Source organism: Cricetulus griseus, chromosome 2, assembly GCF_003668045.3.
Source record: "Cricetulus griseus strain 17A/GY chromosome 2, alternate assembly CriGri-PICRH-1.0, whole genome shotgun sequence".
NCBI classification, from domain to species: domain Eukaryota; kingdom Metazoa; phylum Chordata; class Mammalia; order Rodentia; family Cricetidae; genus Cricetulus; species Cricetulus griseus.
In genome coordinates this window covers 19764856-19787424 of record NC_048595.1, presented here as the reverse complement: position 1 = coordinate 19787424, position 22569 = coordinate 19764856, and the positions used below count along the sequence as shown (strand labels likewise).

Genomic DNA, 22569 nt, shown 5'->3' with positions numbered 1-22569 from the left:
TCTCTGAGCAGATTGCACCTCACCTAAAATGGAACGTGTACGTCAGGCACGCTGTGGTTCGAGGGGCCAATCAAGGGAATAAATTAGAAAGCAGCCGCCTCATTAAACAAGGCGACCTAACTTCACAGAGACCTCCCTCCCTCCTGCCGCTGGAGGGCGCTGTCCCTCTAGATCCCGGCAGGCTCGGGCCAATCACAGGCCGCAGAAGTTCTTTAAAGACCAAAGGAGGGAATTCAGCCGGAGAGAGGGGGCGGGGAAGGGGCGTGCCTTTCAGCCAATCAGAATCCCTAGGAGCCGGTACTCCCGTGAAAAACTGGGTGGGCCAATAGTAGGGGCGGGACGAGAGGCGGGGCGGCTCCCGCTGTGTGACAGCTGTGCCGACCAATGGCGGTGCGGCCCGCGGCCTATAAGACTCAGCTGGGCCCCATCCACCTGGCTCTGAGGTCTGTTAGTCCTAGCCGCCGTCGGAGGTGTCCCCTGGGTTTGCCTCGCCGCCGCCGGGCTCCGCACCCCGCCCCCAGCCTCGGCCGGTGCGCAGACACTCTCACTACTCTCCTCGACTTAAGCATTCCCGGGTTTCTGCCGTCGGGGCGCCGGGGCCGGGCGGATGATGCCGTCGGAGAGTGGAGCTGAGAGCCTGGAGCGGCCAGCTGCGCAAGAGGGGACGGACGAGTCCTTGGCATTGGCCACGGCTGGGGCGGCCGGCGGCGGCCCGGACCCGGAGGCCTCCTCGGCCTCTCCGGGACGACACCAGAGCCGGCTGAGCTGGCCACAGGTGAAGCGGCTGGACGCGCTGCTGAGGGATCCGATCCCCATTCACGGACGAGGCAACTTCCCCACGCTGAGCGTGCAGCCCCGACAGATCGTGCAGGTGAAGGGGCGCTGGCGGGGGCGCGGGCGGGGCGGGGGCGGGCGAGGGGGACGGTGCTCTGCCGCCAGACACCTGGAGTCTGCGATTGGCCCGGCCACTATGAAACTAACTAACTAAGGAATGGGAACCGGGGCTGCCAGCTCTGCTCTCCCCGCACCCTATTGAGCTTTCCTGCCCACAGTCTTGGGGAGTCCTTATCCCCTGGGGACCACTCACCAAGACCCAGGCTGGGAGATGAGGAAGCACTAGATGGAGGCATCTCTCTATCTGCAAGCAAAGGCAGCCGCCAATGAGGAGTGCGTGTGCTTTGTTCCAAAATAGCTTTCTTCCTCTACTCCACATCCTTGGACCTCCTGCACCCTCAGGGTTCCAGGGGCACTGTCCTTAGGTTCCCACAGCCCTTGGCTCAAGAAACCTTGGCTAGGTGAGACAGTTCAGAAATCCTTGGGAAGATTCATGCCTCCCACGTGCTTTGGCCAGACCCGAGATCCCACCCCTGAAGATAGCATCAAATTTCCATTTTAGGTGTTCCTCCTCCTTTAAGACTGGAAATGACCCCAAAGCACTATCCACCTCCTGAGGATGTTTGGGGAAGGCTTTAGCAGCTGCTCCCTCCATCAAATTCCATCTTCCTTTTTCTTAACCCTGTATGACCTCAAACTTACTCTTTGGGGCTATAGCCCGAGCGCTTCGGTATTCTGAAATATCAAGGGGGTGCCTGTTCTCATCCCCCGCCCCCATTCCAGCTGAGGCCTCAGGTAGGAGGTGAGCTGCTGCCTAAGACTACTTTGTATGGTGGAGATAAAACTCGGGGGATTCCGGGGGTTCCCCGGGAACAGATGGTACAGGTTCCAGAGTTAGCCACCACTCCCCTGACTCCCAAGTTCAGCATCTAGATCTTAGGCGAGTCCAATAATAGAAACCAGAAAAGTCTAGTGATGCTTCCTGTGTGTTATTGCCACTCATGGACTTTACACACAAACCAGGTAAAGCTGGACATCCCCCTGCTACTCTGGCCTCCAACAGAGAGGGAGGGTGGCTGCTGGGGATTGGTCTTACCCTCCCTTCCTAGGAACAAGGAATGAGACAGAGGGGGCAGGGATGGATTCTCCTGGGCTGACTCACTGGTTGTCCCAGTGGAGCTGGCTAAAGCATTCCTTGCTTGCCCACTGTTGTCTGGATTATTAATAAGCCTGCTTTGACTTGTTTTGTTTTGAGGCAGGGTCTTCCTATGTTTTGCCTGGCCACCTTCTCAAACTTGTAGGCCCAAATGATCCACCTGCCCCAGTGTCTTGAGTAGCTGGGATTACAGGTGAATGCTTGTTTTTCTCTTGAGGAAATACCATAGTCCCAGGCATGCAGGGATGCAAAGGTGCTGCCCAGAGTGATCACACCTCAGCAGGAACAAGTATCTAAACTGACACTAAGGGCACAAATGTGACTGGGTACCAACCTCTGTCTCCTAGTCACGTGAGGGCGCCAATTTCATGGTATGGCCCCCTAAACTAGGGGTATCCCAGAACAGGGAACTGTTGGCTGTGGAGTAGGGAGGTGGCAGAGGCCTCAGGGCTAGACTGAAGTTGGGTGTCTGGGTTCATTGTTTATTCCCTCAGCTGGGCTTCATGCCCCCACCCCATCTGTGCAATGGAAGTGGATTTGACTACTCAGCAATATCCTGTCTGGTTCCAGACTCCCAAGGGAACATGGGCCTTCGCCTGCCTATGCAATCAGTCTGTCTCCTGGTGGGGATCCACAGCTAGCAGCTTTAAAAGCTGTGGGGATATTAAGGATCTGGGGAGGGAGGAACTTTCAGGGCTTCTCCCCAGTGCTTCCTGGTTCAAGAATGGAAGCCTTCTACCTTTGCACCCAACAGGGTCTTCCCTACTGCAGCAATCTGAGCAGCTAGAAAAATACATCCTTGCTTGTGCCTGGCTAAAGGGACCCCTTCTTACTGGATCCCCTTCTCTAGTTCTGGAGACCGGGTTCTAGTTCAACTCAGCCACTTACTGTGCTTGTGACCTTGAACAAGTCATTTGCTTTCTTACCCCAGAGAACTGAACTAAACGATCTGATCTCTCCAGCAGCAGCCAGAGGGCTTGCTCTTGCAAGCTTTGCAACTCTTCAGTCTTCCCAAGGTCTCAGCAGAAGCCCTGGACAGAGCAATTTGGGGAATTGGGTGCCTCAGGACAGGAGAAGGAAGCTACAGTCAGTGCCCCCTCCATGGTTGGAAAGTCTGATTTGGGAGGCTGCAAGCTGCCCTGCAGTCCTTGGGTGTGGCAGTATCTGGGGACCGCCTGTCAAACTGGCAATAGTCATACCTGGGAAAGAGACAACTGACACAACTGGCCCCATGGCCCTGACGCAGGGGATATAATGAGGGGATTGCTACGTCCTCACTCACCTGGCTAGATGCCATGCCCTGGAGTGGGCATCAGCTGGGGAGCAGGAGTTGGCACTAAGGCCCAGTCAGCTCACCTGAGACTCACGGAGGGGGATGGTCTCTCACTGGCTACCTGGGGACAGTTGCTGGGGTGTGCAATTGAAAGTTCACATGCTGGCTACAGGAACTGGCCCTATTTGGCTAAAGCCATTCCCAGCCCCCACCTTCCCACCACCACCTACTCTGGGCCTTGGTAATTTGTAGTGGTGCACCTGCATTTCCTTCCCTTAGGAGATGGAGGTACAGGGATTGGGAGTTCAAGGACAACCTCAGCTAGTTTGAAGCTAATTTGAGCTACTGAGACTCTGTCTCAAATGTGTGTGTGTGTGTGTGTGTGTGTATGTGTGTGTGTGTAATGATAGATGATAGGTAGGTAGGTTGATAGATAGATAGATAGATAGATAGATAGATAGATAGATAGATAGATAGACAGGAGTGTGGAAATTGGTTTAATTTTGACATTTGGTCTTGCTATATATATATATCCCAGGTTGGTCTCCAATTCTGAGAGATCCTCCTGTCTCAGCCTCCCAAATTCTAGGATTACAGGCATTCTCTGACATGCCCAGCTGAAGTTTTGAAAGGGCAGGATTAGAATACAAGTGTATTGTCTGCTGTTTCTGAAGCCTGGGCCTGAATGTGGCAGAGAGGAGGGTAGGCTGTGCTGGGGAGTAGGGGGCCATGTGTAGAGAGTGGGTTTAGCAGACATGACCTCCAGGTTCAATCCTCACTCGGCAGCAAAACAAAGAGACAGGCTTGGAATTGGCCATAGCTGGGTTTGATCTTAAGGATGTGACTTCACGTCTGTGAACCTGTGTCCCCACCTATACCATGGAGATCATGAAGATCTATCCCCGTAGGTTCATGTTTGGTTGATTGGTTACTTTGGTTAGGTTTTGGTGCTGGGGATGGACTCTACACACATGTCAAGCATGTCCTGTGCAGCCAAGCCGCACCCAAGTCCCCTCCCCCACCATGGATTCTGCTGAGGTCCTGCATCTGGTACTTACTAAATACCTAACCCTGGCACTCCTCCCTTTCCCACCCCCATTGCCATTGCCTTCCGGAAGTCTTCCTGGAGGGAGCCGCCCGCCTCAGATTGCCCCACTGCAGCTTGCCTCCTCAGCATTTACACGCATTCTTCCTTCACAGTAATTCCCTGGGAGGCTGGGGAACAACCTGCCCCAGAGCTGCGCTGACTTGGCAATGAGGCGGGGTTGCAGAGTCACTGAGGGCAGGAATGCTGCCTGGTCACTTTCAGGACACCCATGTGAAGGGCTTGGGGTTGCTGAGAAACCAAATGTCTGTATCCACCCCCAGCTTCACTCCTCTCCCATGAGTGACACTGCCCAGGGCTCCAGCTAAGAACCAAGTTCCAGAAGACTCACAGGTGTCCCGGTCATGTTCCCATGCCATCACCCCTGGGGCTCCAGGTGGGGTCCTCCATATCCTCCTGCCTCAGCCTCCTAAGTGGCTGGGATTACAGGCCTGCTCCGCCACTCCCAACTCAGCCCTATCATTTCTGAATGGCTTCTGCTCATGTAGTATTTGCTTCCCTGGAACCTTGTGAGGGCAAACAAACAAGCAGAAAAAAAAAAAAAAAAAAAAAAAAAGTATGTGTCATAGTCAAGAAAAGAACAGGGCTGGAGAGAAGGCTCAGCAGTTAAGAGCACTCGCAGTTCTTGCAGAGGACTGGCTTCTATTCCTAGCACCCACAGGACAACCCACAACCACTATAGCCCCAGTACCAAGACTCTGAAGCCCTCTTCTAGCCTCCATGGATGGAGTTTATGTGTACATGCAGGCAGAACACACATATACATACATTAAAAAAATTTAAAAACTGAAAACAGCTGGGTGTGGGAGAGCACCCCTTTCTCCCCAGCACTCAGGAAGCAGAGGCAGGCGGATTTCTGAGATCAAGGTCAGCCTGGTCTACAGAATGAGTTCCAGGATAGTCAGAGCTGCTACACAGTGTAGTGAGACCCAGTCTCTAAAAAAAGAAAAATAAATAAAAAGATGAATAAAATTAAGTCAAAATTTTAAAAATTCAAGGGCATACATGGACTTGTGAATCTAACCAACCTGGGTTCCAGTCTTCGGCTGCCTACGCCACAGCCTTGGCTGTGTCATTTTACACTCCTTTATCTGTCTTCTGGGATAGTAGTCCTCAAAAAAGGTTTGCATGGGAGTTGATGTGCAAAGGCAGGTGGGGTGCTAAGCAGCCCATCACGCAGTGCCTGGCGAGATACCAAGTGTTTGCCTTGCCGTGTTAGGAAGGGCAGGTAGCATGGTGGGAAAACCGAGGCTCTGTGCTGAATGCCCAGCTCTGTATTTCCCAGCTGTGTGACTTTGGACAGTTCTCAGGCTGCTCTGTGCCTCTATTTCCCAACCTGAGAAGCAGGAATATACCTTGCCTCATCAGGTTATTATGAAGATTAAGTGAGGTTGTATTTTAATGTAAAGTGCTTCGTAAGTTCTCAGCTTGCATTTGTTATTTTTATTGCTCTTCTGAGTCACTCCTTTCAACTGGGCCCTTCTCCAGATTGGCAAATCAAGGCTTTGTAAGTTAAAAGACTTCACAAAGACACAGAAGCTGGTAAGAGGTCAACAGTGATGGGTGGTAGCATGATTAATCAATCCTGGAAGTCCTTGGTGCAGACCTGAGAGGCCCAGGCACCTGACCCTTCTCTCCTCCCCACCCTCCCCTGTAGGTGGTCCGCAGCAGCCTGGAGGAACAGGGATTGCATGTACACAGTGTGCGGCTGCACGGCTCAGCCGCCAGCCACGTGCTGCACCCTGAGAGTGGCCTAGGCTACAAGGACCTGGACCTGGTGTTCCAGATGGACCTGCAGAGTGAGGCATCCTTCCAGCTGACCAAGGCAGTGGTCTTGGCTTGCCTCCTGGACTTCCTGCCAGTGGGAGTAAGCCGGGCCAAGATCACGCCAGTGACACTCAAGGAGGCCTACGTTCAGAAGCTGGTGAAAGTGTGCACAGACCTGGACCGCTGGAGCCTCATCTCACTGTCCAACAAGAGTGGTAAGAACGTGGAACTCAAGTTCGTGGACTCCGTGAGGCGCCAGTTTGAATTCAGCGTTGACTCCTTCCAGATCATCCTGGACTCCCTGCTGCTCTTTGGCCAGTGTTCTCCCACACCGATGTCAGAGGCCTTCCACCCAACTGTGACAGGCGAGAGCCTATACGGGGACTTTGCTGAGGCCTTGGAGCACCTGCAGCACCGTGTCATTGCCACACGAAGCCCCGAGGAGATCCGTGGTGGTGGCCTCCTCAAGTACTGCCACCTGCTGGTGCGGGGCTTCAGGCCAAGGCCCAGCACTGATGTTCGGGCCCTACAGAGATACATGTGTTCCCGTTTCTTCATCGACTTTCCGGACCTGGTGGAGCAGAGGCGCGTTCTGGAGCGCTACCTGGAGGCCCACTTTGGTGGAGCAGATGCATCCCGCCGCTATGCTTGCCTTGTGACACTGCACCAGGTGGTCAACGAGAGTACAGTGTGCCTCATGAGCCATGAGCGCCGCCAGACCCTAGACCTTATCACCATGCTAGCCCTCCAGGCGCTAGCTGAGCAGGGCCCCGCTGCCACGGCTGCCCTGGCCTGGCAACGTCCGGGCTCTGATGGGGTCGTGCCAGCCACGGTTAATTACTATGTGACCCCCATGCAGCCTCTGCTGCCCCGGGCTCACTCCTATCCCACCTGGCTGCCTTGCAACTGACTCTCATCCTGGCCAGGAGGGAATGTGCACCATGGGGTTGGGGCAGAGTCCTCAGGTATGTGTGGAGGATGTGACCAGACACAGCCCACCTGTGCCAGCGGGCCGGGACTATAGGTCTGGGCCTTTGAACAGATCAGATTTTCCCTGTATGAGGTTCCTATGGGCTTAAAGCCAAGTCAGGTTCTTGACAGGAGGACCCTTTGGTCATCCCACCACACTCTTGGACCTGCATGACTCGGGTCACGGACAAAGTCAGCTCTGGGGTGCGGGAGCAGTCTCCGTAGCAACACCTTCGGTTGATTTCCATGACCTAGATGGGGTCAGCCCACAGGGACCCAGAAGCTCCTTTGCTGGCTAAAATATGACGTCATGTGACAGGATACTCACTTGGGGGTCTAGCTGAATGACTCACAGAGCCTGGTGGCCCTTCACTGACCATTAGGAGGAGGTAAACTAAGGTATAAGGTAGCTCCCTGGATTTTTTGAGAGATGGGAATTCAGTCTCCTGGGACTTGCATGGGCTTCTTGAGTTGCTGAGGTATATAGTGAACAGGTTCTAAAGAGCCAGGAGAGGATGTAACCCATACACCTCCCAGTATGTCACCCTCTCCCTTCCATTGTGGCCTCCCAGGAACCCTGCTGTCTGGGCACTTAATGTTGGAGGCTGCTGGGTTCAAAGTTGCCAGTCAACTATGCCCACCCCACTTGCTTGGTTACAGGATTTTCACACAGGGGGAGGGAGGCCTGACCCATCTCTCTCCCCATCCCTCTGGACTGGTTGCTGTGTTGCACTCTTCCCACCAATAAAGATTGTCTACACCGAGCGAGCATAACTGTATGCTGTCTCCCGGGGTAAGGATCTCTATGGCATAGGGCTGGCACTACCTCCCCAGGCTGAGTCTGACCTGTATTGTGTGAGGAGCCAAGGAGTGGCTGTGGTGTGTCCCTCCTGTCCACAGCTTGACAGCTATGAACTGGGAGTGTGGCTGGTCTCCATGTTGCCTCAGCAAGTCTAGACCTCTTGTGTTAAAAGGAACGCATATCTATCTCTCCAGGTTCTGTCCTTGGAGACCTAGAGGCCTGAACCTGGCCTTTGGTGAGGAGGTGTTCCCAACTATCTCCCCAGGAAGCAAGCAGAGTGAATCTGAACTGGAATGAAAGCTGGGACTGGGGGACTTGGAGGATCCCCCAGACTCCAGGTAGGGTCTCCCCAGCAAGTAGACATGGGTATGCTCTAGCTTATTGTAAACAGGTTTCCTGGAGAGGCGCTGGGTCTCTCTGAACCCAGCTGGGGCCAGCTAAGTGGTCCAGCAGTGCCAGCTTTTTGGGGAGCTGTTCCCTCAGGGCATTGGCCACTCACCTCTGGACGCTGCCCACTGTTTACCCTGCCTCTTTGATCTGGGTATCCCAAAGCCTTGAACACATTCAGCCTCATTAGGCTGCTCTGAAGTGGTGACTTTGATGGTTCCTGTCAGGGTGGAAAAAATTAAAGCAACAGAGGCGGCCCCAGGTCATCAGAGGGAGTCCTCACCTGCTCTGTGGGTTTGGCTAGGTGCCTCAGTTCCTTCTCACTGCTCTAAACAGCTGGAAGGGGAAATGAAAAGGCTCTATCCCACCCAGCTGTGGCCACCTAACTAAGGCTCTCAGAGAGAACCTACCTCCCAGTTTGACTATGTAAGCCTGAACCTGAGCTGGAAGCAATGTAAACACAGCAGGCTCAATGGGTTGGGGTGAGGGTTCACCTGGACGCGCTTGGTTCAGATGAAAAACCCGGAGGTCCTGGTCTTTGTGTGTATGCACTGTCTGAGCTCAACCATATGCCTGTTATGGTTCTGGGTCTTAGGATCCCTACCCTTGTGACAGTTACAACCTAATAAGGTAAACTGTGGTCTTAGGAGGTCAGCAATGCATAAAAATGTATGTAACCAGGGACTTCAATTCACACAAGGTGCCCCTCATTGAAAGATGGTATTCGATTGAACAAAGGCTGACAGGTTCTGGGAAGTGAGCCATGTAGCTGTCTGGAGAAAGTGTTCTGGGCCAAGGGAACTTGTCTGTGAATGCACACGTGCCCTGGCAGGCGTGTCTGAAGGAGGGCACGTGTGCCTGAGGATGTCTGGCCGCTCCTGTGTGGGTGTGGGTACTCTCTGGAGCCAGTACACACACGTGCATGGATGGGAGGAAGTGGGGTGGTGGTGGCTGAAGTTCACAGCAACAGCTGTCTAGCATGATTTATTCCAGGCCAGATGCTATGCTTGGGTATTACGCCCAAACATCACTTGGAGCTGCATCCTTCTAACAACGCCAGAGAATAGTACTATTTCCATTTTAGAGACAAAAACAGGCCAAAGTGGTCCAAGAGGTTTGTCAGACTCACGATGTTGCACCCCACCCCTGCATTGTAATGCCACATGAATGATGGTGACAAGTTTGTCTTCTGTGCATATGTGGCAAGGCTCAGGCTATTTTCTGTATGACGGGCACAGTGTACTAATGTGCCAGGACATACATTTTCTTGATGTATCTGTGCCAGTAGTCATGGCTTGGGGTGACTGTCTGGGACCTGTTGTGGCAACAGCACACCTGTGAGCCTGTGGGTGTGGTGCGTTGTTTCCCGGTGTGAGAAAGACACTCTGTACCTGTCATTGTTCTTGTGGATGCTAGGATGTGCAGGCATCAGGAATTTGGAATCAGTCAGAGGACAGCTGAGGGGACAGAGTCGGGCCCTTCACCTTCTAACCGATGTCCCAGCAACAACCCACTTACCCCTTCCCTTCCAGTATGCAAGTCAGAGGGCTAAAGCTTCGGTGATGTAGACTTGAGAAAGGGCACCCCAGGCAGGCACATGGTATGCTTGCCCTCCAGAGCCACTGCCCACCCTTCTGCTCAGGGCCCTGGGGAAGCCGTTGGAGGGAGTCAATGGCTCCCTTGTTCTCAGCTTCCTGCTGTTTGTGACCAGGAGAGGGTGTTTACTCTTGTCCCTCCCTCCCTCCCAGGCTGTCATGGTTCACACCCTCAAGCAGCAGCAGGCAGAACCCCTGCCTCCCTCCCGCTGCAGGCCCAGCAGTGGGGAGCCACCATTCTTGGGAATTATTCTCTGAAGATCGCTCTCTGGAACCCAGGGCCTCCCACATTCTAGGCAAACACCTTATTACTGAAGTCACATCTCCAGTCCTGTTTTTTGGAGACAGGGTATCCCATGTAGCCCAGGCTAGCTTTAGATTCTTCCATCTTCCTGCCTCAGTCTCCCGAGTGCTGGGATTACAGCCATATGCCGCCAGTCCTGGCTCCCCCTTTATTGGTTTCTCAGGTGTACCCCACACCTTTAGAAAGAATCCCTTCTAAAAAAAACTCTCCCAAGTTTAAATGTGCCCGCCTCCTGAGGAGACCTCAGTGGACAGGCGGTTGTCATCCACTGCCACAGTCTCCCAGGCTCTGCAGGTGTCACCCGGTCTCTCCACATGTGTTTCTGTCTCTGGGGCATCTTCAGCACACCCTTGTTAACAGATTTCCCCAGGGTCAGCTCTGAGCCAACTCGAGGGAGAAATCTGTAAGCCAGTCCCCAGGCCCAGACTGCCAAACAAACCAAACAAGCCCTCCAGGAGCTGTCCACCGAGAGAGACGACCCACCCAGAGGACACTGGACACATGAACCTCAAAACTACATGGGTTAGCCTCACATTACTGAGATTTATTCTCCCCGAGTGTATACAATTGGGGACTGAATCGATATACAACCACATTACAGGAGCCTCTAAGTTCCGGGCGGGCGGGCGGGCGGTGTGTGAGGAGATGTGCCTCCTTCCCTCATCAGGACTTTGTGCATTAACTTTGCTTGGAAGTCTGATGTTGCCTCTACCTCATCCTGAGAAAGAGGTGTCCCCCTAGGAGGCAGCAGCTGATTGTCAGCAAGCAGCCACAGGTAATGTCCTCACTCGCATGGGGAGGACAAAGACAGTGGGTGAGGGGAAATGGGGGTTTCCTACACCAGAGATTTGCCTCCTGCAGCTATTGGACATAGTCATGATAGGGATTCCAGCTACACTATGACTTGTGGTGATGGGGACTCCTTCTGCATTGTGACTTGTGACAGGGACTCCAGCTACACTGTGACTTGTTTAAGAATGAGGACTCTGTCTTTAAGAAGAAATCCTTCTCATGGTCACACCGGCCATGTTTGCTGCACACTCGGCTAGCTGACAGTCTCTCAGGTCCCTGTATAAACAAAGTAAAATGCAGGGTATGGAAAGCAATTCAGAGTACACCAAGTCCCCAGGCCCCAGGCCCCTGCCACTGTAAAGGCTCCTGAGAGGAGGGTGCTGAGACTGGGTAGAGGCAATCCTGGAAGTCTTCCTGAGGGCGGTATCCAGAGAAGGAGCGGAATGCAGAAGTCCAGACCCAGAAAGTGGAGGCTCTGAGGAGCTGGAAGAACAATGCCAAGAGCCTTAATTACCTTTTGCAGAAGCTGCCCCACCCCACCCAAAACCGTCTACATCTGTCTCCTTGAGAAGGACTACCATGGGGAGGCAGGGCAAGAGGGTTTGCTATGGAAGGGGCTCGGCAAAGCAGAGGTTCCCCTGAGTCTCTGTCCTTGGCTGGGATCCCCATCAGTCTGAGCAGCTGGAATGGAATGTCCCTGGAATGAAGAGCCTGCCCCTCTCCCCAGGGCTGTCCCAGAGATTCCCAATATGGTGGTGCTCTAGAGCCTCAGTTCTCAACCCTCCTAATGCTGCCACCCTCATGCTGTGGTGACCCCTGACCACAGAATTAGTTTCTTTGCTACTCTATGGCTGTAATTTTACCACTGCTATGAACCGTATCTGTGTTTTCCAATAGTCTTAGGCAATTCCTATGGGAGTCTCGACCCGTAGATTGAGAACCCCTGCTCTAGAACCACCAAGGTTTGCATTGTTCCCCCAATAGAATGTTATCTTTGGTGGTCTGTCCTGGGCAGAGGGGTTCCACCATTCACAGATCCCCACTATGAGGCACTTAGTAGAACTTTTTACAACCAGAAGTTAGCTCTTTAGTGTTCAAATAGCTCAAAATAATTGATTCAAGAGTTGGGGAGAGGGGCTGAAGAGATGGCTCAGTGGTTAAGAGCACTGGCTGCTCTTCCAGAGTTCAATTCCCAGTAACCATATTGTGGCTCACAACCATCTGTAATGAGATCTGGTGCCCTCTTCTGGCCTGTAGGCATACATGCAGGCAGAACACTGTACACATAATAAATAAGTAAATCTAAAATAAAATAAAGACAGATCTAAAAAACAAAAAAAGAAAAAAGAAAAAAGAAAAGATTTAAAGCCCAGTGGTGGCACACATCTTTAATCCCACCACTTGAGGAGGCAGAGGCAGGCGGATCTCTCTGGGTTCGAGGCCAGCTTGGTCTATAGAGCAAGTTCCAGGGCAGCCACGGCTACACAGAGAAACCCTGTCTCAAAAAAAAAAAAAAAAAAAAAAAAAAAAAAAGATTTAAAAAGAGAAAGTCGCACAGTTCAATTCACCCCAAGACCAAACTTCGGGTCTGTTCTGTTCTACTTTGGGCCCTTCTGCCTGCCATAGTACATGCCATCCTAGTCTCCTGCTGCCTGGGCTCTTTGTTCCTTGGCTCCAAACAGCCCTGCCTAGGTCTTCAGGGAGGGGAGACAGCCGGAAGCAAGCCTCAGCCATGCATACAGCCCTGAACATCTTTGGCCCACCCTTGCCATAAGCCAGGTATGTTGAGTCAGCTTGACTCACCCCCCAGAACCCAGACAACCTGGCAAAGGGTGTGTCCAGTCCCGAGTGGCAGGTGTAAGACACACTTCTCACCTCCAGAATCTCATGCCTCCCTCCCCAGGACTGGGCCCACTAAGAATGAGAACTCAGAACTCCCCCAAAATGGTGTGTCATTAGCCCACTGAACTTATAGGTTCTACACCTTTGAGAAGCTATCTGTCCACCTCAGCCCTCAGACACATCGGTGGCCATGGAGTTAAAAGCCTTGCTTTGCTGAGTGTTTGAGAGAATGTGAAAAATGGGTCTAGAGTGTTTGGCACAGTACCCAGTGTGAAGGAAGTGGTTCATTTATTCCAGAACTATGGGTTCTCTGGTCTCATCACTTCTGGCCAGGGTGTAGTCAAAAGAATAATGGGGGAAGCGATAGGCTGGGAATTTCCCAGCTTTCCTAAATACTTCCCTCCCTGCCTAGAGTCTCTCCAGCTGGGAGACGCCAGGGCACCTGAGTGGTTCTCAAGGAATCAAGCTGTCAGCACAAGACACTGCCCACTGCAGGCCTGGAACACCTTAGTCTGGACCTGTCATTTCAGCCTCATGTCTAGGAACCACCTAGGTTGTTAGGTGGAGGCAGTTCCCAGTGCTGTCATCAGCGTAACAAATCTGTGAACACAGAGCCGACTCTGGTGGTGACTCGGGTCAACAGTGGAAGTCTTTTCCCAGGAAACCTTTCCTAGTACATTCTCTCCTTGAAGTCAGGGTCCCCTCTGCGTCTCTTCTAGAGTTGTGCTCCCAGGAGTGATAGATGCAGATCAGGACCCCAGCCTACTCACGCTGGAAGTCATCACTGGAATCACTCCTTCAGTAATGGGCCCCAAGGACAGCCACCTCTGCTTAGTCTGGAGACCCTTACAGCCCAAAGCCAGAAAGCCCCAGGACCACAGGGAAAGGGGATAACTGAGGACTGGACCACACCAAACAGAACACGCTCCAGGCAGGCCACGCCCCAACTCTTACTAAGCAGCTCCACACTGCCCTCTGGTGGCACTGCTAAGCTAGCTGCTGGACCAGTCAAGAAGCAAAGGGGCTTGTTTCTCTCCTGTTTACTGAGCACCCAGATTTACTGGTTGACATAACCTCCTCATTGCAAAGATCCCCAGGGTCCCTGAACTCGCCCAGGCTGCAGCCCAGGGGCCATCAAGAAAGTATTCAGCCCGAGCTACATCAGGAAGTCATGTAGGAAGAATGCTTTTGGCTCAGGGGTACAGTAATGTTAGCCAGTCTAAAACGTAATTTCTGCCTGGCGCACACCTTTAATCCCAGCACTCAGGAGGAAGAGGCAGGTGGATCTTTGTGAGTTTGAGACCAGCCAGGTCTACAAGAGCTAGTTCCAGGACAGCCTCCAAAGACACGGAGAAACCCTGTCTCGAAAAAACAATAATAATAATAATAATAATAATAATAATAATAATAATAATAATAATTTCCAGGGGCTGGGGATGTAGCTCAGTTGGTAGAGGGCCTGTCCAGCCCTGGGTCCAACACTACATAAACACAACATAGTGGGGTGTTCACCTGAAACCCCATGATTTGGTAGGTAGAGGCAAGACATCAGAAGTTCACTGTTGGGGCCAGACAGGTAATTCAGCAGGCAAAGATGCCTCCGCCACGCCTGACCACCGGAGCTCAACCTCTGGCACCCACATGATGGAAGAGAGAATGGATTCCTGCAAGTTTCCACCTGACCTCAGCACAGCACCTTGGCACATGCATGCCCCCTATGGATAAAAAGTTCAAAGTCATCCTCTGCTATTTATGGAGGTTAAGGCAAACTTGCCTCAAAAAACAAAATGATAAAATAATCTGGGCCTCAATTAGGTCTCCTGGGAGGTGACATCCAGGAAAAGCTACCTGGAAGAGGTCTGGAAAGCAAGCCCTTCAAGGTAGAGACCCTCCAGTGCGTGTTTCCTCCTGAAACCCAAGGAGTAAATGGAAATCGTCGTCTTCTGGAGGAGGAGAGAATGAGGCCAGACCTGAGAACCCTACACAGGGTCCTAGGAGGGCCAGGCAGGGTGAGGAGGTGACGTTAGCACAGCACACTAACATAACCTGAGGTTCAAGTCAGTGAGTTCTGTGTGCCTTGGCCAAGACTTTCTTTGTGTGTGTGTGGGGGGGGGCTGGCATCTGGAAGGGGAGAGGGTGGAGGGAGGGGCCACAGCTGCCTGTACCTCTCTACCTGTCCACCCACCATTCTCCAGCAAGTGTCATCTCTATGTATCCACCCACTCCACCTCTAAATCAGGTCAAAACTGATTACAACGAATCCCAGAGTCTGCCCTAACTGCGGTGGTAGAAAGCACTCTATGCCATTAGCTTCTCCAGATCTAGTGCCATCCCTGCAAACCTGAAACCAGGCAGTCCTGGCGGTAGTCCAGTACTGAAGCCTGAACGCCAACTATGTCACCTCCAGGAAGTCCTGTGTTCTCTGGGCCTCAGCACTCTAGATAACCCGAGAGGCTTCAATAAGTCCTCCCTACCCGGGGAGGCCAGGACATGCCAGAGTCCCCACAGCCCTGGCCCCGTGGTGGCTCCCTTGGAAGCTCAGCTCTCCAGCTAAGAAGGCTTCAGGAAGGCCTTTTGAGAACCCAGCCAGTAAGTCTGTGATGTGTGGAGGGGAAGGCCTGGTGGGGGTGGGGTCACCTGAGGACCCCTGTCACAATATACCTGACTACTTCAGGACAACAGCACGGCTGTGACTCGGACATCTTCCTCTTCCACAAGCCTGACAGGAGGGACACTATTCAGAGAAGGTGTGACTCCGAGAGGGGGCAGCATTGTTCAGGGTCACTGTAGACAGGGTCCAGAGGGTGGCTCTCCTTAGCTGAGATACAGTGAAAAGGGCACACACAGGCTCTCTGTGGCACGTGACCTTGAGAAGTCCCTTTTCCATTCTATAAAATGAGGGCTTTAAATCAGCTCCTGGCTCCCGGGGTGAGCCAGCACTGGGATGAGTCTCTAGTTGTGATGTAAATGATGAGTTCGGAAAAGAATCCTTCACCCCAGTTTAGCCTCCCCACACCCCTGCCAAGAAGCGGGTATACCCACTTTACCACTGACAGTGGCTGCCATCAGATGCAGGGAGCAAGGCTGCAGCCAGGCCACTGAGTGGGGACAGAGGAACGGGGCCTGAAGGGCATCTGGTCAGGAAGAAGCAGGCGGCATTTCCAGTCTGGCCCTTTAAGGCCCCCCTTTCTGGAAGCTGATGCCATGCCTGCCCCCTTGGGGCTGTTAAAGAGTATCACCTGGCTCCATCCCTGGCAGAGCCATCTAAGAGATACTTGGGGAGGGCTGCTAGTTAAGCAGGTGATAAACATTCCATTTTGGTCTTCTCCATCAGGTTACAAACACAGGTAACAAAACTATGAGGAGTAGGAGAAAAACTGTCTCCTAGAAGCAGAGAGGCCTACTATGGGGACAAATCTTCAACCTCTATGGGACTTTGTCTCCTCTACTGGGAAACAGGGGCTCAGAGGAGGAGAAGCCTGTCATACAGCCCCGAGGCAGCCCTCCTTCCATCCTGGGACCTTCTTCCCTCCCCAAGAGAGGGAGCTGGGCTGTGTAGAAACCAGCAGCTTCAAGGGCAGGACTTTACTTACAGTCCCAAGGGACCCAGGGGAACCCACACAAGCACAGGTGAGGGATGGCAGATGCTGCAAGATTGCAGCAGGCTCCAGCTGGTTAAAGTTTGCCACCAAACCCCTTCCTGAAGCCTAACACCCTCCACTAACTAGTTCTGCTCTGCAAGGGGACTTGGCACTGCCATCTAACCCAGCATGGGAGAAGAAACCACGGAAAAGGCCGGACAGTTCTATCAGGGCCCCGCAGATGCCGGACGCCCCAGAGATGGGAGATCCCGGGCACAGACACACTGTACCCCAGAGAAAGCACCAGTCAATAACACCTCACCTCTGTCTCACTTTCAGGGTCCCTTGGCCCGCGACCGTCTGCTCCGAGTAGATGATGCCGTCCATCTAGCCAGCACCCGGACCTGTCGGTCGGTCCGTCCGTCCTTCCGCGGGTCTCAGGAGCCCAGGGGTCCCGGGTTCTGAGGTCAGCGCTGGGGGGAGGCGGGGCCGCGGGGCGGGCTGCGGCGGAAGGGCGAGTCGGGCTCCGGGCAGTGACCGCGCCGCAGCCGCCCGGCGCCCCAGGGCACGCAGCTTCCCAGGCCGAGGGCGGATGCCAGCAGCGCGGGGGGACGACCCCGGCGGCCGCGGCGCGCACCCTTCTTGAGACGCGACCCGTGCGCCGCCAGGTAGAGCTCGGCCTGGGCCACTCCGCCGCTCAGGCGGCTCAGGCTCTCGGCGCGGTGCGCCAGGCGCAGCTCGGCAGCCAGAAAGACTCGGTGCAGCTGCAGCACCCGGCTCTCCAGCTCCGACACCAGGCGCCGGCGGCCCTCCACTTCCAGCAATCGCCGCCGCGCTTCTGCCAGCTCCAGCGCGCGGCCCCCGGCCCCTGCCGCCGCCGCCGCGCCCCCGCCCGCGCCCCCAGCCGAGCCCGCGCCCCCGGGACCCCCACTAGCACCCTGGCGCCAGCGCTGCAGCTCCTGCCCCTCCGCCCGTGTCTCGGCCGCCTCGGGCAACCGCGGTGACTGAGTGGGTGTCGGGGTCGAGGTCGGCGATGGGGGCGGGGGCTGGAGGGACGGCAGGGGCTCCCGGGGTGGCGGCGGGGGGGACCCCGGTTCTGCCGTCCCTTCCTGGGCCCCTGGGCCACAGGCGCTGATGCGGCAGCCCGGCATCCCCCGCCCCGCGGCGGCCCCCGGCAGTCGGTGAGCTGGGAGGAGGAGAGACGCGGGGCACGAGACGAGGGAGAGGCGGCTGCACAGCCCACACCCAGGCCGCTCGCACCGCCCAGCAACTTATAGCAGATGGGGCGGAGCGATGGGCAACACAGCCAATCGGGGCTTGCATGTCCTCAGCCGGCCACGCCCTCCACCGGGAAGCCGGTCCCCAAGCTCCTCGGGTTCCCGGCCCTTCTCCAAGGTTGGCCCTGTTTGGGTATCACCCCAAATTTGGGGTGGGTAAGTGGCGGTCACTTTCTTTGCCTGGACTCTCACAGCAGTAAACTTCATGGTGATGCTCGAAAGTCATACATTTCAGCGTCCACCCAGAGGAAGGTTCGGGCTGAGCGTCACCCCGCCCCCCTTCCCTGTCTGCTCGACAGTGAGAGCCTGGCCTAGAACTCAGCGCTCAGGACTTTCTCCTGGGCCACAAAGCTCTCTAGGACTCCCTCCCCCATCATTTTGGGGTTGTGAGGGTGATTAAGGTAGAGGGATAACTAGCATCCACAGAAGGTTGGACATGATTGGATTGTTTGAACACCAGGAAGGCACTTGCAAAGCAAACATCACAGCCGCTACGGCTGGGTCCTCCAACTTTCCTGGGGCCCTTAGAGAACCCCACGGTGTGCAAAATTATTTTCCAGTCCCAGCCCTGCCTGTGTGTGCACCTGCCAGCACACAAGACACTTTACGTGGAGGAGGAAACTCAGAAGAAGCCGCGATGCCCTGCTCAAGGTCACATTGTGGGATAGTGGACGGAAATGAATAATCCCAACCATTCATCAGAACCCTTTTGAGATACTCGGATTCCTCCCCTCCCCCAGGCGCTCGACTCTATATCTAGGATTTTAATCATCCTGGCTCTACCCAATTTCTTTCCTCCACAGCAGAAGTCCTGCTGTTCTCACATTGGCCCAGACTCCAATGTATCTACTTGAATGTGCCATCAAAGATGGGAGGGGTCCGTGGTGGGAGGGGACAAGATCCGGAGGGCAGGAAAGCAGCTTTGAACCCCAAAAGGAAGGACTGCAGCGGCCCTCGGGTTTCAGAGAATCTGCCAAAGGTGTGGCCAGCGCCTGAATCTCAAAGAATCTGAAGAGGAAAGCCTCGGTCCCTCCTTTCAGCTGACCTTCTCTAAGTGCTTACAGGCGCCTTTTGATTGAGTTACTGCGGACTTGTGGGCATGACAAGTCTCTGGAGAGGCAGCTCACCGAGCCAGGGAGGAATCGGAGTTAGATTCAGAGAAGAGAGAAGACTCAAAAGTAGAAAAGGGGTGTTTAGTGGACTGGAGTTGCTCTCAGAGGAGAGACAGACTGGGGGTGATGACTCCGCGAGAGGATGATTCTGCGAGAGGAAGAGGAAGGGGCCAGTCAGCTCAGTGAGCTCAGTTCAGTAACAGGACCAGGCTGCCAGTTAATCGATGCCTAGGTATGGGGGGGGGGCGGGGCACGACACAACACAACACAGCAAAGTGGGCAAAGGGAAGCCCAGGGCATGGGAACTCAGAGAGTCAGAGGGTTCAATGAGAATGAGGAAGGCTCAGGAATTGCTAGGTTGTCTCCACAAGAACGAATGCCCCCCTCCCCCATGATGGCATCCTAAATATGGGTAGCTCTGTTTTGAGAACAGCTTTGGGTCTCTCAGTGGGAAAGCATCTCACCCAGAGAAGCTTGACTGATATTTTCTGTGTCAGGTAAATATCTGCTGCCAACTCCCCAGATGAATGGAGGGACTGATATCCACCCCCCCACCATGCCACCGCCAAGTCCCAGCATCCCTCCCATTCCTTTATGGTGGGTGGCACAAGTCGGTTTCCAGCATTTCCAAGGTGGAGGCAGGAGGATCAAGAGATGAAGACCAACCTGAGCTACATGAAACCCTGGTTAAAGAGAGAAAGGCCAGGAATGGCAGCCCATGCTCTTCCTTCTAGCACTGGCAAGCAGAGGCAGAAGGATCTCGGTGAGTTTGAGGCCAGCCTGGTCTACATAGTGAACTCCAGGGCAATCAGAACAAAACAGAGAAACTCTATCTCAAACAAACAGTAAAGATGGAGAGAGAGTGAGGAGGGTACAATAATGGTAAGGCTATCAAAAAAAATAGTAATAAGGAATCATTATCTAAAATGACATATAAGTCTATCTGTATACACATACATACATAGTTTAATTAAAAATTTCCTGCCTGGTCTGACAATGCTATACCCAAGAGCCATAGAACATCTAACAAAACCCCCAGTACTAAGCTTCAGAAGCCCCCTTTGAAGTTGCTGGTCAGGGTAGTCCAAAAGACTCCTAAAACATTATAGGCTATGGCTATTGCCCTTGGTTGCTTCCAGGGATTGAAGGTGAGTCACTATTGCCAAAGGCACTACACACTTTGGACACAGGACCCAAAGTATCCAAGCTAAATCTGACCCGAAATCCTCCTCTCTGAGGATGGTACCATGCAAGCTCCCAAGGGAGGGAAGCAACCAATAGTCCTATCCAGCTATGATGCCTATGAACTCTTAACACTAAGGTTGCATATCTTGGCGGTGACCAATAGCTTTCTGGAAACCAAGTCAATTACCCCAAGGTAATGAGGTCATAGATCTTGAGGAGGATCTGCAACTGCCATTTTACTAAAACCAGAACAATTTCTGACTGCATATTCTAAATATTTATCCTTATTCCCACAGTAAGTATAGCTGTCACTCCTCATCAAAGAAACTTTGACGGAGACCCGGGCCAGCCATGATTCATCAGCTAAAATCACTTGCAGCACAAGCTTGACAATATGAGTTGGATCCCCAGAACCCACAGTGGGCTAAAAGAACCAACTCCTGTGAGCTTCCTGTGTGCCACACTCACACACACATCAGACACAGACATGTAATGGCAACAATACATAACTTTTTAGAGTTAAAAACATTTTTAAGGTGTCTTACTGTGTAACCTTGGCTAACCTGGAACTGACCATGTAAACCAAGCTGTACTTGAACTCACAGAGATCCTCTTGCTTCTGCCTCCCGAGTGCTGGGATTAAATGCTTTTATCATCACACTGAGCAATCAATATTTTATTCTTATCCTCTGAGGTATTTTATATATGTGTATATATGTAACACACATATATAATATATACATAAACAATATATGTATTTGTTTTTTTCATTATTGGTGTGTCTTCCTTGATGCTGGAATCCTTTGACATTTATTAGAGTACTTGGGTCTAAAAGCACTCTCGTGTGTGTGTGTGTGTGTGTGTGTGTGTGTGTGTGTGTGTGTGTGTTCTAGATATGAAACCTGGGGCATTGTGCCCAATAGGTAAGAGTTCTACCACAGAGATATACCAGCATCCTAACAAACATTTGCTTGAATTGGGGAACGATGGAAGCAGGGACCATCAGAACTGGGACATCCCCTCTGCACTCATTCATTCATTTCCTTTTCTCTCCCTCACTCCTCAGTTTGATGGCCTCTTTCTCTGCTGACTGACTGATGGGACAGGAGGTACAGCCATAATGGGATGAACCCTGCCTTGGTGACTGCAGGGGACAGGACACACAGACAGGTGATTGGATGGCAGTTCAGTACCATTTGTACCTGCATGGGAGAAACACAGGCTCCAGGAACACGTTGCTCAATGAGACCAGCTGGGAAGATGAGGTGAGGGAGGTGGTGTTTCAACTGGGAGCTGCAGGATGAGTCAATGTGAGTAAAACAGAGGAGCAGGGGGGGCAGATTGGGGTAGGAACGCCATGTGCAGGCCAGCAGAGGCAGGGCTGCCAACTGCCCGTTTTCTCGCCATCTTGTTTAACTCTGCATGCTCGGGAGTGGACAGGGACCACAGCTAGCTACCTGTTAGTACCCTCCTAGCCCAACAAGCTGAGTACCTTGAGTGAGGGCTTGAGGATGTGGCTTAATTGGGAGAGTGCTTGCCTAGCTAGCATGCCTGAGGTCCTGGGTTAGATCCCAGCACCAAACCCCAGCGCCAAACACATTAACCAGGTATGGTGACCCAGCCTGTAGTCCCAGCATTCAATTCAGGAGGTAATTCAAACCAGATCGACACTCTTTTTTTTCTTTTTTCTTTTCTTTTTTTGTCTCTTGAGACAAGAATAATGTCTCACCATGCTACTCTGATGACCTGGAATTTACTATGTAGATCCACAGGCTAGACTTGAACTCACAAAGATCTGTCTGCCTCTAACTCCCTAGTGCTGGGACTAAAGGCATGTGCCACCATGCCCAACCTGAAAAAGTGACTTTAAATTTTTTTGAAGTTCTATGAGGTAAATTTTTATTTACTTACTTATTTACTCTCTCTCTCTCTCTCTCTCTCTCTCTCTCTCTCTCTCTCTCTCTTTGTGTGTGTGTGTGTGTGTGTGTGTGTGTGTGTGTGTGGAGAGGGGACTGTGAGAGGAAGGGTGGGTAGCAGAAAGTGTGCCTGTGGCCCTAGCCAGGTCCCTCAATCAGCTGAGCATAGGATAGGACAAGGGACCAAGGCCTGAGGAGTCCACTTCTATTCCAGCCTAGAAGATTCCAGTCCCAGCATGAAGCTCCAACCCCACCTCACCCCCACCTTTTGCATCTTCCTGGCAAGCTGGCCTGACACCCTCGAGGATGTGATGGCAGTTTAATAATTTAGCAGATGCAGACAAAGATAGCAGTTCTGAAAATAAGGCAGCCAGGCCCCAGCCTCCAGCTCCCCTTTCCTGTCCCCAAGGTTGCCTCACACACCTGTCAGCACCCCCAGCTGCCTGTGGACACTTCGTCTTCTTCTCACCCTCTTCCCTGCTTTCTCTCACCTGCTCTTTCTTTCCTTCTCATCTAAAGAGCTTTGGAATCCATTAAGGCTTCAAGGAATCCTGCCTTGGGTTTCATTCACATCTGCTTAAGCATGGCCCTTCTCTCGGGCCTCTGTTCCCGCATTGGTAATATGAGGCCTTTGGTTCCTAAGGGAGGGGGATGGTACAGGAGACTGGATGT

General features: G+C 53.0%; 2 protein-coding genes across 12 annotated transcripts; one reads left to right on the top strand and one right to left on the bottom strand.

Annotated features, from left to right (window-relative positions):
* Nucleotides 1-607: 607 nt before the first annotated feature.
* Nucleotides 608-7857, top strand: LOC113833865 (terminal nucleotidyltransferase 5B). The gene is made up of 2 exons (XM_027399571.2): nucleotides 608-871; nucleotides 6026-7857. The coding sequence occupies exons 1-2, from the start codon at nucleotides 608-610 to the stop codon at nucleotides 7043-7045; spliced, it is 1284 nt and encodes a 427-aa protein (XP_027255372.1). The 3' UTR covers nucleotides 7046-7857.
* A 2858-nt stretch (nucleotides 7858-10715) lies between these two features.
* On the bottom strand, nucleotides 10716-17675 carry LOC113833866 (TMF-regulated nuclear protein 1). Of its 11 annotated transcripts, XM_027399579.2 has the most exons (6): nucleotides 16730-17674; nucleotides 15488-15644; nucleotides 15168-15263; nucleotides 14675-14769; nucleotides 14339-14541; nucleotides 10716-11467 (listed from the first exon to the last, which is right to left on the bottom strand). In XM_027399579.2, exon 1 carries the CDS (start codon nucleotides 17556-17558, stop codon nucleotides 16875-16877), a length of 684 nt encoding a protein of 227 aa, XP_027255380.1. In that variant the 5' UTR covers nucleotides 17559-17674; the 3' UTR covers nucleotides 10716-11467; nucleotides 14339-14541; nucleotides 14675-14769; nucleotides 15168-15263; nucleotides 15488-15644; nucleotides 16730-16874. The 11 variants fall into 11 exon arrangements, with proteins under 11 accessions (XP_027255380.1, XP_027255381.1, XP_027255378.1 ...); XM_027399580.2 differs by having other exon boundaries at nucleotides 14339-14769; nucleotides 15488-15545; nucleotides 16730-17675; XM_027399577.2 differs by having other exon boundaries at nucleotides 14339-14769.
* Between the last annotated feature and the right edge of the window lie 4894 nt (nucleotides 17676-22569).